The 16,353-nt window shown below is 49.8% G+C and overlaps 1 protein-coding gene across 1 annotated transcript in view; it reads right to left on the bottom strand.

The window, feature by feature from the left end:
• The window catches only part of EXOSC1 (exosome component 1), a 132,655-nt gene that overhangs the window by 99,694 nt on the left and 16,608 nt on the right, over positions 1–16,353 (bottom strand). The window contains exon 3 of the mRNA XM_086922629.1: positions 16,237–16,311. Coding sequence (XP_086778755.1) covers positions 16,237–16,311 — 75 coding nt within the window. The remainder of the gene's footprint in view (positions 1–16,236; positions 16,312–16,353) is intronic.

Here is a 16,353-nt window from a genome sequence, read left to right as displayed (position 1 = left end):
ACCGGTTGGAGAGGTAAGTTGGGATACCTGGGGATCCTGGGACACCGTTGGTTGGGCCACCCAAGGCCGTGGAACTTCGTGTGCAGGGGTGTCTTTGGACGTCGGGTTGTCTTACCAGCTTTGGTCGCGGTCGGAGGGATCCTCCAGAAAGAGGCTGCAGGCTTTGCTGGGAGAGTTGAGGCAGGTCAGAGATCACCTTATCTCAGGTCAGGATTGCCAGGAAGACCGCCTCGTGATGTTGGGCCACTCTAACTCAGGCCGTAGGTGTTGGGTGCAGAGTGGTGCAGCCTCACAGATTTAGCCGGAGCCAGAGTCTGTAGGTGAGCAAATCCAGTGCTCAGGGGAGATAAAGTCTTTTCTGTGGAAGGAAGGGCAGGTCCTCGGAGTTCTTGAGGTTGCTGGCTGCAGGACACACCGGAATTTCACTTCGGCAGGTTCGAGGTGGGGACAGGCCGGTAGGCTGCGGCAAAGTCAGTGGGCGTCCTCCTCTTCATAGCTTCAACACGGCTCTTCGGTCCTTCTTGGTCGGTTCTGGTCTGAGGAAGCAAGGTTTGGGGTGGCCCTTAAATACTAGATTTACGGGAGTTACAGGTAGGTAAAGGTTGGGACCAATGGGTCCCTTCCTTGGGGTGGGTACACCCCCTATTATGCCACCCTCTAGTGGGAGAGGGCACATGCCTACCCAGGTTGGCTGGGTCCTCCCATCTGCAAGATGGTGAGAACTGAGAGTTGTGCTTCACTTCGCCTCCCCCACCTGCGGGTGGGGTTGGCAAAGGTGGGCACACCTCCCTTCCTCACTTGATTTTCCCGTCGAGTCTCCCACCCAAAGTGGGGGTCAGAACCGGCAGGGGCCAGTTGCTGGAAGCAGCAGAAGGCCTGGGGAAGCTCACAAAGGCGGCATGCCTATGAAGCTTCCCCTTCATGGACCCTGTCCATCCTAGGGGAGGAGGCTTGGCACCTCGTCCCAGGATGTGAACTGTTCAGACCCCCGCGAGCAGCAGGCTCTCGACCCAGGGGTCCAGAAACATGTCTGGTGGTAGCAGCTGAGTGTTAGGTCGTGTTTCAGGGGGGCATCTCTAAGATGCCCTCTGTGTGCATTTTTCATTAAATCCCCCACTGGCATCAGTGTGGGTTTAATGGACTGAGAAGTTTGATAGCAAACTTCCCAGTTTTCAGTAAAGCCATTATGGTACTGTGGAGTTCGTAATGACAAACTACCAGCACCATCAATGCTTAATGGCAGTACTGCTCTTACAATGTCTAAGAATTGACTTAGACACTGAAGGTGTATTGGGCTCATGCACTTGTATCCTCACCACTGGTATAGTGCACCCAGCTACAGGGGTGGATGACCTATGCCAGGGCAGTGGGTTGTAGGCATGGCACACAGGGATGTGTGCCATGTCAATGCTTCACTTTGTTTTGCAACAAAACAAGCAGCCTGCAAAGGTAGTGTTTGTGTGGAAAGGTAGAGGGCCTCTAAGGGTGGCACAATATGTGCTGCAGCACTTAGAGGCCTTCCCTGGCCACAGTGCCCTGGGAACTGTGGTACCATTTACAAGGGACTGACCTGTGGCCAAAGAGTACAATTGGGATTTTATTGCAATGCAGTTTAGGGAAAGAACATAGGCCATGGGTACCTGTTTGGCAGGAACCTGGGGCACACTCAGTCAAAGCACATCAGCAGTTTAGCAAAAGGTGGGGGCAACCATGCAAAAAGAGGGCACTTTCTTACAGTGGGGAAGGGTAAAGGAAAGACTGTCGGGTCAGCGGTAATGCTCCTTGAAGAGGTGTGCCTTCTTTTCTGAATTGTTAGTGAGTTGGAGCTAATTTGATGCCAACAGGATGCTGTTGCAGATACTGGGCGCATAACTGGAGAAGGCTTGCCTTCTGGTTTTTAGGTCGAGTCTACCAGACAGCGCAAGCTCTCTGGTTGCAAAAGACCTATTGTGGGACTACCAAGAACGTATAGAGGATTTCAGCCCCCCACTGCTTACTTTTTTGCTTGCTTCCTTATTAGATGGCTTTCCTTGCCCCAGTTTGCCAATTCTATATTTGTCCCTCCCCTCGAACATAGCCTCTTTACCACCTCTCTTCTCATTTTTAGGGAACTTTTTTCCCATTTTTTTTTTTCAGAACAAGATTTTCTTGTTTTCTTGTGAGAGATTGCAAGTAAACCACAGTACTCCGAACACCGGAGGGGCTGCTAGCATATAATCAAAATGCACTGAATAGCAATCAATACAGTAGTTCAAAGAAGCACAATTACTACAACCCTCCCACCCCCCTGCCCCCTTATTAACTACCCCCTCCCGGATCCCACCCTAACCCCTCGCACGATGTCCACACAGGTCTAAGAAAGAAAAGAATTATGAAACAGGTAATGTATACTCTCCCTCACCCAGGTTCTAAATGCATCTGTCCTGCATCCACATCACGCTGTGCTGGCCGCTCCAGCCACAATCCCCTGTACTCCGCCCATCTCTTCCAGATTTTGTAGTGCTTCCTGGGCCAGCCTCGGGCCTCAAACACTGGACACTCCAACCCCATACAGTAATCTAATCCCTTTTTCCACACTCCCATCGGGGGGGCCCTGGGGTCCTTCCAGGCGCGGGCCACATCCCTCTGGCCATGGTAAGGCCAAGGAGCAGTAAATGCCGTTTATAAATATTGCCACCCACTTGTTCCATTACATGGAGAAGGCCCAGCTGCAGCGTACGGGGGAGCTCCCAACCCAATACTTCAGACATACAGTCCCAAACACCTGTCCAGAATCTCTCCAGTGCTCCACAGGACCATACTGTATGCAGGAAGGTGCCCACATCCCGACCACATCTCAGACATTCAGGGAACGCAATCAAACCCGCTCGCCACAGCCTCTCTCTAGTATAGTAAGCTCTATGTAGATATTTGAATTGGATAAATCGTAATCGTATGGCAACGGCCGCACCTCTAGGGGCAGCAAGGGCCTCCCTCCAATCCTCTTCTTCTAGTTCACCAACGTCACCCTCCCATGTGGTCCGCAGCTTATCAAGCGAGGGGGAACAGTGTGTAACCAATGATTGGTAAATGCGGTATATTTTCTTATCCTCCAATTCTCCGATGAATACCTTAGCCTCCAGAGGGCTGAATTCAGGTAAGGAGGCTAGACCCTCTAGGGCAGGGGAGATGGCATGTCGGAACTGCAAATATTTAAAGAACTGGGTTTGGGGCATATTATATTCCTCCCTCCGCTCTTGGAATGATTTTAGGGTTGTGCCTTTCATTACATGGCCCAACGCCGAGATTCCTATCGCGTCCCAGCCGCGGAACCCCTGTAAGGACGCCAGAGCCGGTAAACGACCGTTCTGCCACAATGGAGTCTCCTTGGTCAGTCTGTTCCACCATCCCATGTGGTGAAGCGCCCGTCACCAGATCGGGAATACCACCCGTGTGACCACCGGGAGCCTCTTCCTCTTCCCAGCCGAATACAATATAGTATGTAGGGTGTCCGGCTCCATCAGATACCTCTCCAGGGCGTACGCCGGATCTCCCCGATCCCCATACCACCACTCATTCAATACCAACAAGTGGGACGCCTGATAATAGGACAAAAATATTTACAACAAGGGGTGGTGAGGGACAGAGTCTCTGAATTAAGCAGAAAGCTCTCACCCAGTCAAGAGATCAGGGCTAGATCCAACACCGTTTTTTAGCTCACTGCACCATCCCAGTTTCAGAACCTGGCTGTATGCAAATTAGTCTGTTCCTGTCCCAGTGCATGATGGGAACAGGGCAAACCAAACTACAAAAGCCAATTCTTACACTGGGAAGGAAACAAGCTCCCGGGGACCGGTTTCTGGCATTACAGCCGTCTTCGGCCCGGTTTGCTTGAATCCTGATGGTGCAATGAGCAAGGGTCTCACATCTGAGAATACCCTTCCACGCTTAGGGTGGAACACTGGGAAGGAAACAAGCTCCCGGGGACCGGTTTCTGGCATTACAGCCGTCTTCGGCCCGGTTTGCTTGAATCCTGATGGTGCAATGAGCAAGGGTCTCACATCTGAGAATACCCTTCCACGCTTAGGGTGGAACACTGGGAAGGAAACAAGCTCCCGGGGACCGGTTTCTGGCATTACAGCCGTCTTCGGCCCGGTTTGCTTGAATCCTGATGGTGCAATGAGCAAGGGTCTCACATCTGAGAATACCCTTCCACGCTTAGGGTACTGCTCCATCAGGATTCAAGCAAGCCGGGCCGAAGAGGCTGAAATGCCAGAAACCGGTCCCCGGTAGCTTGTCTCCTTTCTGGTAAAGAATTGGCTTGGTAGTTTAGTCTGCCCTGTTCCCATGATGCACTGGGCCAGGGACAGACTGATTTGCATATAGCCATGTTCTGAGCTGGGATGGGGCAGTGAGATAAATAACGGTGATGGATGAAGCCCTGATCTTTGGACTGGGTAAGAGTGGTCTGCTCAATTCAGACACTCTGTTCATCACCACCCCCTTTTGTAAATTGATAATAGGACAAGACATCCGAAGATGCCAATCCACCGCAATATGTGGAGAGGAAGCAGGTACGGAGCGCCACTCTCACCGCACCCCCGGCCCAGAGGAACTGACCTAGTGCCGAATTGACCTGACGAAACCACTGCACCGATATAGGGTAGGGGTGGTTTTGCAGTTGATAAGAGTAGGCGCGGGAGGGCCACCATCTTGAAAATGGCCGAGCGGCCATAGAGATTCAGGGGCATACGGGACCATGTTTTCATTTCCGACCGGACCCGGTCCCAGACCGGGACAACATTGCGCTCCCACGAGACTCCAGGTATGTCAGTCAGGAACACCCCAAGATACTTAAGGCCCCCAGTCGCCCCCTGCAACGCCAATGCCCAGGCACCCAACTCCGTACCGTCCCCCAGTGTCCACAGTGTGGACTTCCGCACATTTAGATTGAGCCCCGATATCTCCCCGAACACCCGCATAATTTCCAGGACCCTCTGTCCTGACCTATTGAGGTCCGTGAGGAAGAAAAGCACGTCATCGGCGTATAGCGCGATCCTGTCAGATGGCCCGGCCTCCCATTCGAGGCCCCTCATCTGTGCGTCTATTCGCACCCACGCCGCCAAGGGTTCCATGGCAAGGGCGAACAGGTATGGTGAGAGGGGACACCCCTGTCGGGTGCCCCGTCCGATAGGAAAGGCGCCGGATACAGCCCCAGCCACTCTCACCGAAGCCGTCAAGTCAGTATACAGCAGCTTTAGGTACGATAAAAACTGGGGTCCAAGATTCGGGCGAGGCAGGAGCGCACGCAAGTAAACCCAACTCAACGAGTCAAAGGCTCTATCTAGGTCGGCCAGTAGAAGTGCCGCCTGGGTGCCTGTGACCCGCATCATCTCTACCTCCACCTGAGCACGCCTAATGTTGTGTCTCGTCGCTCTATGCGGCATAAATCTTGCTTGGTCCGGATGGACCAAGTCAGTGATATATAGAAGGAGGCGATTGGCGAGGGCCTTAGCCAATATCTTCGCCTCAACATTTAGAAGCGATATGGGTCCATATGATTTGTGACGTTCGGGGGGTCTCCCGGGCTTACAAAAGACCACTATTTCGGCATGTCTCCAATCTGCCGGTAAGCGGTCACACTCCCTGGCCACATCCAGCGCTCTTATAATACGCCCCCAGCTGGAGGTGGTATTTCCTAAAGAACTAGCAAGGGAACCCGTTGGGTCCGGGGGCCTTCCCTGCATTCAATTCCCCAAGGGCCGTTCCTAATTCCTCTGCTGACAACGGAAGCTCGAGACGATCCCGCCCCTCCTCCAATATCGCCCGTGGCGGGAGGTCTGCGAGGAATTTATCAGTAGCCTCTGCTGGGAGGGATTCCCGAGGGGCATACTGCGTAGCATAGTAGCGCGCAAAACTGTCTGCAAGCTCCTCGGGGCTAACAAAGGATCTCCGGCCTCGTTTCGAAGAGCCGGCAGGGTCTGTGCCTGGAACGTGTCCTGGCAGAGCCTATACAGCATCGTGCTGGACTTATCCCCCCATTGGTATATTCTGCTTTGCGTAGCAAGCCACACCTGCCGTGACTCCTCAAGGTGTAGAGATGCGGAATCCTGCTGCACCTGCAACAGCCGTCGCACGTCTTCGTCCTCCCCGGTCACCGTGCACCGCTCTTCTAAGTCGCGGACCCGATCTGCCGCCTTCTCCAGGCCCTCCCCACGCGTCCTACGGGCCGCCGCACATCAAGCTATATCCACTCCAGAGCCACCCAGAGGGTCACATCATCTGTCACAGACCCATCATTATCCTCCCAATAGTGGGATATGGCCTCCCTCATGTGAGACTGGTAGTCGTCTTGTTGCAGGTGCCAAGTGGAGAGACGCAATCGAAACGGTTGCCGCCTCCTGTTCAGAAGGAGGTTAATAGTGATAGGGGAGTGGTCAGAGAGACCACGTGGCAGTATAGCCGTCGAGTCCACGCTCCCAATCCGAGCGCAGGTGACGTATAGGTAATCTAATCTTGAGAAGGATTTATGTACCGCAGAAACATGTGTATTCCCGGCTATGCATATGTGGATAGCGCCATGCATCTATCCAGCCCATTCCTCCCACCATATCGCTCAACTTGGTAGAGGTGCCCATCGTCTGCTCACCGCCAGGTCTGTGGCGATCCATCTGACTATTCATAACATCATTCCAGTCACCCCCGATGACAGCCATCACGTCTGGGATCTCGGCCCAGATGGTGAATAGTTTTTCAACAAGCGACCACTGCAGCGGGGGAGGAGCATACACACTTCCGAAAACCATGGGTTTATTCCCAATCGTTCCTTTGACAAAGACATATCTGCCCTGAGCATCTACACATTGTGTCGAGTGGACATAAGACACCCTGCGGTGAATCAAAACAGCCACTCCCCGGGAGCCCCTAACGAAACCGGCATAGTACACCTGTTGATATCCATAGCGCTGCAAACTAAGGGTTTTGGTGCCCAGGAGGTGTGTCTCCTGCAACAGCAGGATATCTGCCTTCTCTTTCTTCCCCTGTCGCAGAACAGCGCCCCTCTTTATTTTATCCAGCTTGCCCCTTACATTCCAGCTCACTATTCGCAGCGAAGCCCTGGGGAGTTCTGGCTCAGGACCTCTAACCGCCATCTATCAATTGAAACACCAAGTCCCCGTGTGTCAGGGATTGTAACTGCATACATGCCCATAAAAGAACCTGATGAGCCATCGTGCTGTATAGAACTGCCCCCCCCCCCGAGCCCTTGCCTCCCCCCACCCCCATCAACCCCCAACCCAGGAACTTCTCAACTCCCAGCCCCCCCTCCCCATACCTCAGCAACGTTGAAGTACCTGTCGCGGCGTAGTGCGCTCCGACCCCCAATGGGAGGCCGGAGGCCACCCACTCCAATGGATCCCCATGAACTACACACCCAACTCCCAACTTACCCCCTGGGGGCAATAAAAGTCTCTGAACTCTAGGAACGTGTCCGCCCGTCAGATCGTTGCCCCCCCCCCCCATACCCATCCCCATCCCATCTTAGTTTGTTTGGAACAGTGTAGCATCGGATGTGGTGAATCCCCAATCCTTCCGTCGTCTCCAGTAGGAGCTACGTAATACCACTTGCCCACCATATATGATTGAATGTAGAAAGTGTCCTCTGGTCCGTCCAGGTTTTCAAGGATCTGGCTTCCGAGTGTCTGGTGCATCAGGCCTCTCGTCTAGCCCCTCCTGACAAGGAGAGCGTTTTTTGGGCCGGGACCTCCAGTTGCTCGCACTCCGCGATCTCTGGGATGGCTGCCGTGGCGCAGCCGTCGAGGATGAATCTGAGTCGTGTCCAGGTGGAGTGTGTGCTCGAACTCTAACAGTTTCGTCGGTCCAGGTAAACACCTCCTCCGGTGTGTTGAAGAAAAGGGTACGGGACCGATACACCACCCGTAGGCAGGCCGGGAAGAGCAAGGCGTATTGAATCTTCAGGTCTCGCAGCCGCGCCTTGGCCGCTGTAAAGGATTGCTGCTGCTGTTGTACTTGTTTAGTATAGTCCGGAAATATTAGGATCTTCTGATTGTCGTACATGAAGGGTTCTTTCGCTCGTGCTTGCTGCAGGATAGTGTCCCGGTCGTGGTAGTTGAGTAGCCGAGCTATCACAGGTCTTGGGCGGGCGCCAACCGGTGGCTTCTTGAGGAGCGCTCTATGTGCCCGCTCGACTGTGAAGCAGCGGGAGAGGGAGTCCGTCGGCATCCAACCCTCCAACCACCGGGTCAGGAAGGCCTCCATGTTGTCCTTCTCGCAGCCTTCTGGAAAGCCAACAAATCGCAAGTTGTTGCACCGAGCCCGCCCTTCTGCATCTTCGGCTCGGAGCACCAGGCCGTTTTGAACCCCCACCATACTGGCCACTTTTTTCTTTAAGGTCACTATGCTATCCTCCACCTCCGAAAGCCTGGATTCGGCTTCGGTAATGCGGGTCACAGCATTCCGTAGGTCTTGGCGCAAGAGGGTAACGTCAGCCCCCTCCGCCCCGATCTTTACGTCCAGCATATCTCTGGATTGCGTAATCGCCGCCATAAGGGCCACATTGTCTGGGGGCCTCCGGAGGCTCCTGATCCCCCGCTCGGGCCCGCAAACCTGTCCATGGGCCCCTGTTTTGAAGCCCCACCGCTATTTCCTCCTCTGGTCATGGCTGGTCTCGGTCGGGTATCCTCGTCTCGGCCTCCCCTGGTGTAGCACTCTGCCTCGGCTGTGTCGTTTGAGGGGGGTCACGTCCCAGGGTTATAACACTGCTCGTGGGCTCCAAGGGCGGCCGTAGCCCGCCGTCCGAGTCGCACTCAAGGCTTGCTGCCTCAGTAATCCCTTGCTAGCGCCAGCCAGCCACACCTTCAGTGTCACACAGCTTCCCCTCAGCAGTCACAAAATGGCGTTGCAATCATAAAATGTCATGTCCCAATGATCTAGCACCAGCAAGGCCCGTCTCCACTGATGCCAGATGGGGAGCTTGTAATCCCCTATGTACAAGGCTGGCGGGTTGTGCAACAGCCGCTACTGTTATTGTCCTATTTCCGAAGTCCACGGTCTAGGTAGGCTCGCCAAGTAAAAGGTCCCCGAGGCTGCTGTGTCACTTATGAAGCCACGAGGGGGGGGTCGCGCAGTCCGGGCACCCAGCCGTACACGGGGGTGGGGGGGGCAAGAGAAGGCCCCCGCCGACAAGCTAGTGCCTCCCCCGCTCAGGCCACCACCTTACTGGGTCTCACGTCTTCCTTCTCAGCCCGCTCACCTCGTGGGGGGATCCAGATGGCCTGATGAAGGGCGCTCCGGCCACCCACTTGAGGTCACAGCGGTGTCGTATCCTCCAGGTCGCACTGCCTCCCTGCCTCCTGCGCCGCTCGGCCGTTTTCCCCAGTGGCCGTTTCACAGCGGCGGCAGTCCAGATCTCTGCGGCTGAGCCCGAGGTCCGCGCAGCTGCGCCACTCCGCCACCCAGTCTTCCAGCACTCGAAGTCTCAGTTTCTCAAGGCGAGCCAGGCCCCGCCGGTCTAGGCTCCGCTCTGCCACGTCCGGTGCTCCTAACGACCCCAAACCTCTCCAGAGAATCGCCGACTGACCGGAACAGCTGGGCACTCCGTCGGGACGGGTCAGGGCAGGGGAGGAGCAGGAGAATCAGTCGGATTTCAAAACGGAGGGACGGAGCTCACTTAAGACGCGTCCGCCATGCTGGCTGCCTTGGCCACGCCCCCACTTTTTTCCCATTTTTGATTAATCACTCCATGAGGGTGCGTGGTTTTTCCAGCTCTCTCCGGCTCCCACCCATGTGCTCCCCTCAAATGGCCACCCCCACATTCTGCGTTTCTGTGGTTCTCTCCCTCATGTGCTTCTGCCCCCAAACCCCTCACACTCTGTTGTGCTCGTACCTATGTGCTTCTACCCCACTCCCCATGTTGATGTTGCATTCATTTACTTGCTAGTGACCTTATCTCCTGGACCCCCAGGCTCTGTTTTTTTTCCATTGCTGCCAGTGTTGTGTTCTTCTTGCCACTTCCCCCCCCACCCACCATTGTTGCCGTCTGACTCGTGCAATGCTTTCCCCCTCCTCACCTCCACCTGCTCCCCACATTTGCTGCTCCATTACCCTCCCAACTCACATGATCTTTTTTGTTTTTTATTTGGAATTTTGTGAAAAAATATCTACATGTCTTTATTTACCGATCAAACAAATACACGTGTTAGTGGAATAACGCACCTGTCAGAAGTGGGAATTTTAGTTTTTTATTGTATTCAACTATGTTACACAACAAAGGGAAAACACATAAACTGTAGATCATCACCAAAATGCAGTGGAAAATCCAATAGGTCCCAAGAATAAGACCCATTGGCTTTTCCAACACATGATTCCTTCTTACAATATTTGGTCTATGGTCTGGCAATAGCCAGGCCCCTGGTCAGGCACTGTACCTCAGGGAATGGCTAGTTTGCTTGCCAGGTGAGCTGGGGTCTTGTTGTTGTGAGATTTTTAAGTGATGCCCCTCGTCTTGAAGATGATCGGGTTGGAGGGGGGGGGGGGGAGGCAGTGTAAGTACTTTAACAGCGGAAAGATGTGGTTGAATTTCCATTAGTGGTGCCAATGTGCATAGGATACCTTTACAGCCTTGGTTCACATCATCAAGACCACTGAGCAGGTTCCATCCAAGGGGGAGAGGACTAAGACTTGCAAAGTTGCTCTGAAGCGGTCTTGCTCAATAAACTTTTTCACGTTCTTCAAGAGGGATAATTCCAACCAAGCTATCTTGGTCTTCCTGGGGATGTTTTGCTTGAATGTGAGGTATGTGCACAGGATGAAGCCCAAAGATCCTACCTAGACTATCAACTGAAGGATCAAGCCTTCATACGTTTTCCAGAACACCCAGAATAAAGCTTTCTAGACCCTCTGGCACTAAGGACGTAGTCAATGTACCAGCAATCAACAGAAACCAGTGGACTGCAACCACCCTGCAACCCACCGATCATTACTTAAATGAGGTGTGTTTCAGGTAATGATCAGAACTGTACGACGTCGAACCGCTGGTTACTTACTTTGATAGAGCAAGGTTACATAAAATAGGGAGAGCTGCAAACCCGGATTGTCTCAGATGCTGCACTCTGCAAACCCGGATTGTCTCAGATGCCGCACTGAGTGCGGAACATTCATACACACCCTCTGGGAGTGCAACAGAATTCAAACCTACTGGGGAAAGATGGTGAGAGAGCTTAATAGTATACTGGAGGTCCCACTTGAGTTGGAACCTACGTTTCTCCTCTTGAGACTCCCTATGGAAGTGGACATCCCACGACATAATCGCACATTGGCTAACTTGGGGTTGGTGGTAGCTAAGCGGGATATAGCCAAATACGGGGGTGCCCAACAACGTCCTACACTTAATGAATGGAGGACAAGTCTTGATTTATATATGATTGCTGAACAAGTGACATAAAGGGCTAGGGGTTGCCCTCGGAAATTCCGGAAGATATGGGCTCCTTGGATAAAATACTATGGTTTGGAAGTGGGGGGGAGAGAGAGAAGAGGTGGGAAGGGGACTGACACTGGGAAGATCGGGTGAAGAGCCTTAAATACTGTAACGTTTGACCCTACTGTTGATAACTGTGAATAACATAAATGTGACCCTCTGTACTTGTACGCATACGGCGTTAGAGTCCAACTACATGCTCACCTTCAGAGTAAATGTTGCTACTATATTTGCCCTCAAGAATGCTATGGATTGACATCTAATTTGTATTGTGTACTCATGATTTGTTTGATATTATGTTCAATCTTCAAAACAAAAATAAAAACTTTTTTTTTTTTAAAGAACTGTACGACTTCACATGGGTAGTTAGTGGAACCTAAACCCTTGTGCATCACGAACAGGCATACTCAAGAACACTAGGATTATAATTTCAAGCGTTATTAAAACTCAAAATCCTTTCCTAGTGCACACAATATGAATAGTAACGGCTATAGTGGTCATAATACTTATCAGAAGGCAGAATAATAGAAACTATTGTGATATAATGATGCAGTATGTTTTCTTTACAATATCCCTCAATATATTCTGTTTGAACATTTTCAAAATAAATATTTAACATTAACTCCCCTCCAACTTTTCAGTTACTTATATTCTCCTAAACCTTGCTTATGGTTTAAAAACAATAACTGAGAAATCAAATATCTATTTCTATGAAGGCTTGAACATTCTTTAAAAACAATAAGTAGAAAAAGAAATGCAATCCGTGCAAAAATAAACATTAATATGTTCAATCAAGCTGAATTATCATGCGGCAAAGAATAATGACATTAGTAATTGTGCATTTATATTTGAAATACACATCGAAATAAATGAACATGTAGTTTTCAAAAAAGAGGGATATCTACAATAGAAAATGTGTGAAGATTATAACGGCCAGGTAGATTTAGGTTGGAGTGTCGGGCTGGACCCGGAAGTTGTTTGGTGCTGATGGCACAGGAGGAATTCAGTCTTTGTGGGGTTTCGCTTCAGGAGGTTTTTGTTTTAGAGTTTCATAGCGCAAACTAGTCCTGAAGATATCGGGTATCAGAGCGCTTTACTTAGCAAAAGTTGTTACAAAAAGGACACATTCATTTGTTAGGCACAGGGAGATTATGTGAGTTGTCCAGAATCAATGACTATTGAGCGTCATTGCCGAGACTCGAACCTGGTTCCCCAGATTCAACGTCGACCTATTTAGCCGTAAGGCTACCTCCTGGTTAGTGGACGTCCAGGATTAGATTAAATGAAGGCTGGATTTCAGTCTCTGTATGCTGTTGTGTGAGGATGGTTTTAGGTAGAGTTGGCCATTATCTGCATATTGATGGATCTTGATGCTGTTATGTGAGAAAAAAAAACAGATCAGAGGGGTTCTGTGTAGAGGTAAAAGATAATAAGAGACAGAGTGGAGCACTGGGATATTCTAAAGTAGAAGGTAACTGTCCCGGATGTTGTGAAAGCAATGTGAATGAGTCAGTGTTTGTTGGCGAGGTAGGGTGTGAATCATTTCAAAGCTGAAAAGAGGCCAGGCAGGAACAGAATGCAGAGTTTTCCTGTTGTTGAGAAGTGCATTATTTACTACCTGGATTATGGCTTTATCAGTGCTGTAGCATGGTCTTAAGCCTTACTTGGAGCCCTGTACCTGAATGGTGACTGCTTTCTGGATGATGAGAAGGGGTTAACTGGATAGAAGCCGGTGATATGAGTGGAGTGGCGAGATGCTTTCTTTGACAGGGAAGGACCAGACATATCTTGAGTGCATCTGGTAATGTTCCTTAGGTTAGGGTGGTATTCACAATGTGAAGGAGTGTGAGGGGGCTTTCTCTGGAGTGATTTCTTGATTGCTAAAGAAAGAATGTCTTCTTCATAAGGGGTTGCATAGAAAGTTCAGGATATCTGAGAGATACAGTCACAAATCTTGATTGAAGAAGGCTCGTTTGGTGTGTGGTAAATATTTGATTTACCGTCTTAATTTCTATGCAGGTAAGTACTTAATCAATAATAACTCAATCGGAAAGAAAAAGGCAGAGTCCGTGGTGTTAGAGTTCTTAGGGGTTTTATTCCTTAAAAAGGAATGGTTCTAGAACTGGATATCATGTTCCTGCAACCACAGGGGTTCAGGAAGGGATAGAGCAATATTTTATTGACAATACATAGCTTATATACTTAATTCATATTATAGAAACCAATACAGTAGGCGTAACAGCTGAGAGAAACAAGATAACAGCATCCACGTGGTAGTGATACGTAATTAGAAGGCGTGAACTAGGCGTGAACATAGAGGTGTGTGCTAGAAACGTCACAGATAGGTGTCACAAGTGGGTGGCAACAAAGCAGAATCTTGTAATGTCAGCAGAAATCTGAGGCCTGGATGCGCGCGCAGCTGCATGACGTGTGATTGACGTGGAAACTGGAGGGTGCAGGGGACTTGACATTTACACTTGACGGAAAGAGACAGAAGTCTGGCATGTCAGATCAACTTGTACTTCTATCATATCTGATATCTGATGTTTGGGAACCATATTATCTAAACGGAAAAGGTCTCTGGGGCAGAAGCTATTCTATACTGACTGTGAGTGCGTGTATAAGCGCCTAAGTGTCTACATGAGAATGCGAGGGGCATGGGCCTACCATGGTAACAGAGGCTATGAATTACTTGCATGGAGACAGTGAGGCCGGGCCCTTTGCTCTGCAGCTGGGGGGGATGTTTACTTAAACTAGTAGGCAGGAATGCATTTTCGAGGAGCGGAACAGATAATTCGAAGGTTGAAGTCAGTCTTGGCAGGCAGCAGGCTGAGCTAAGCGCCATGAGCCGCACAGGGAGTAAGGCAGAGGTCACGGGTACAGAGACAGCCTGGGCTGAGGCTTTCAGAGTCAGAAGCCAGGAAAAAGGCTCGATGGCAGAATTCAGGGCCTACTTCGCCAGAGCTGAAAAACGTGTAAAGTACACTACAAAAAGACGTTGGCATAGCATACTTAGAAACGGAATATTCAACCCATTCAGGGTGGATCTGAAAGAGGACATGTTAACGTTGGACGCAAATGTATTTGCGTCTTCATAGCTGGCACAGGAGGGAAGTTACATGCACTTTAAGCTGGTACATGGAGACGGTGGGGTACACGCTAGGGAACATCACTTGACCATAAAATTTATATTTCCTCAGGTGGTGAGGCGATAGGGGATGACTGGAACTGAGGGGGGATGACTGGAACTGAGGGGGTGGTGTAAGTGATAATTCTGGATCTGATTTTGTGGTTATCTTAGAGAAGTAGTTGATGGCATTGCATGAGTCAAATGAAGCAGGAACTGTGGGTTCTGGGAGATGACAGGTACAGCGACAGCCTTGAGGACTGCATTGCTTCTGTTGGTTGCCTCACTAATGGTGGTCTGGCAAAAAGAAGCTTCAGATGCGAGGATGATCAGTGATTAGAGTGGAGCAATTGAGTAGGGTGAGATCGTCTGAGAGTTTTTATGAGCTTCTTTGTTTCTTTTCCTGTTTATACATGGTAGGTGTATTTCTGTTAAGCTCTTGCATATAACAGGTGAAAGAATGCTTTGGTTTGGTAGATTGGTATTAAAGTAAACATGCGGTTCAACATTAGTTCTCATAGTGGTGTTGTAGATGTCAAGGAGAGTACTGAGATCTGTGGTAGGCAAGACGGGTCCTGGTAGGTTGTTTAGTTCTTTATCGATTTTTTTTCCAGATGGGAATGGAAGGCTATATTTCAAATTTTTCTGTTAACGAGTTTAGAAGTGTTCGGTGGGCAAACGTGGTCAATGCATTAGAATAGTTTCTGTGATAAAGCTAGTTTACCTTAAGTGGGTATTCTGGTCTTAGTCCCTTCTAGGTGCAAATCAGTCATGTCTGTGTCCGCACTTACCTGAAAAAGCACAAGCAGTGGCACACCCTGAAGAGTTGATTAAAATATCGGAGGAGTCAGGACATGAAACATGGAAGCCTCCTGCAGAGATTGATGTTGGGAAATGCAGTAGTCATTTCCTGTAGAGGTGGATGCTCGGAGGTGGCTTACTGTTCAGACGGATGCTAGGCACTAATGTTTGCTTGCCTGGCTTCTTCTTTTAAAGATTGGTTTGACAAGAAACTAGTAGTGGGTCTTCTTGTGACATGTATGCTGGAAAATGTGATATTTCCGGTTCAGATGGATGGTGGGATAAAATCCACTGCACAAATGAGGAGGGTGGTTAAGAGAGACACGTTGGAGGACATAACACAAAAATGATCAGAAATAAAATGGGTTAACTTCTGAAATACTTACATTCTCTTTTCATGGCATAAAAAAGTACTGCTCTATGTATGACAGGGGAAACCCATTAGACCAAACGGTACCTGGGTAATATAGACTCAAATACGAAAATGGTACCTTGGTTATACGGTATGTATAATAATTTGAAATGATAAGGAATAAAAATAAAATACTCCCTATATTAGTGTTTGTATCACTATGACCACACTAAGTATATTTCTCCTTTATACAGTCTCCTTTCTCATCATGACCCACAGACACGTTAGAGGTTATTATCAAATGATTTTTCTTTTTTCTTTTACTGCTGCAAAAGTACAAAATCGAGACATTTCCTACTTAATAATTCAGACATACGTAATGAACGGCATTGCTTCCACTAATTTGATCGAATGAAAAATTCTTGTTGATACTGTGACCGAACTGACACACATGCAATGAATTGTTCTTAGGAAGAGACCTACCTTACAAGTGACAGTTGCACCCACATCAGGTAGGAGCTGAGACTGCGCATCTCTCACCACAGAAACTGTAGGCAACTTGATAAAGGAAATAAGAGACAGACAAAATGAGTGGCATTA

This window comes from Lissotriton vulgaris, chromosome 5 (assembly GCF_964263255.1).
Source record: "Lissotriton vulgaris chromosome 5, aLisVul1.2, whole genome shotgun sequence".
Taxonomy (NCBI): Eukaryota; Metazoa; Chordata; class Amphibia; order Caudata; family Salamandridae; genus Lissotriton; species Lissotriton vulgaris.
This window is presented reverse-complemented; position numbering and strand designations above follow the sequence as displayed.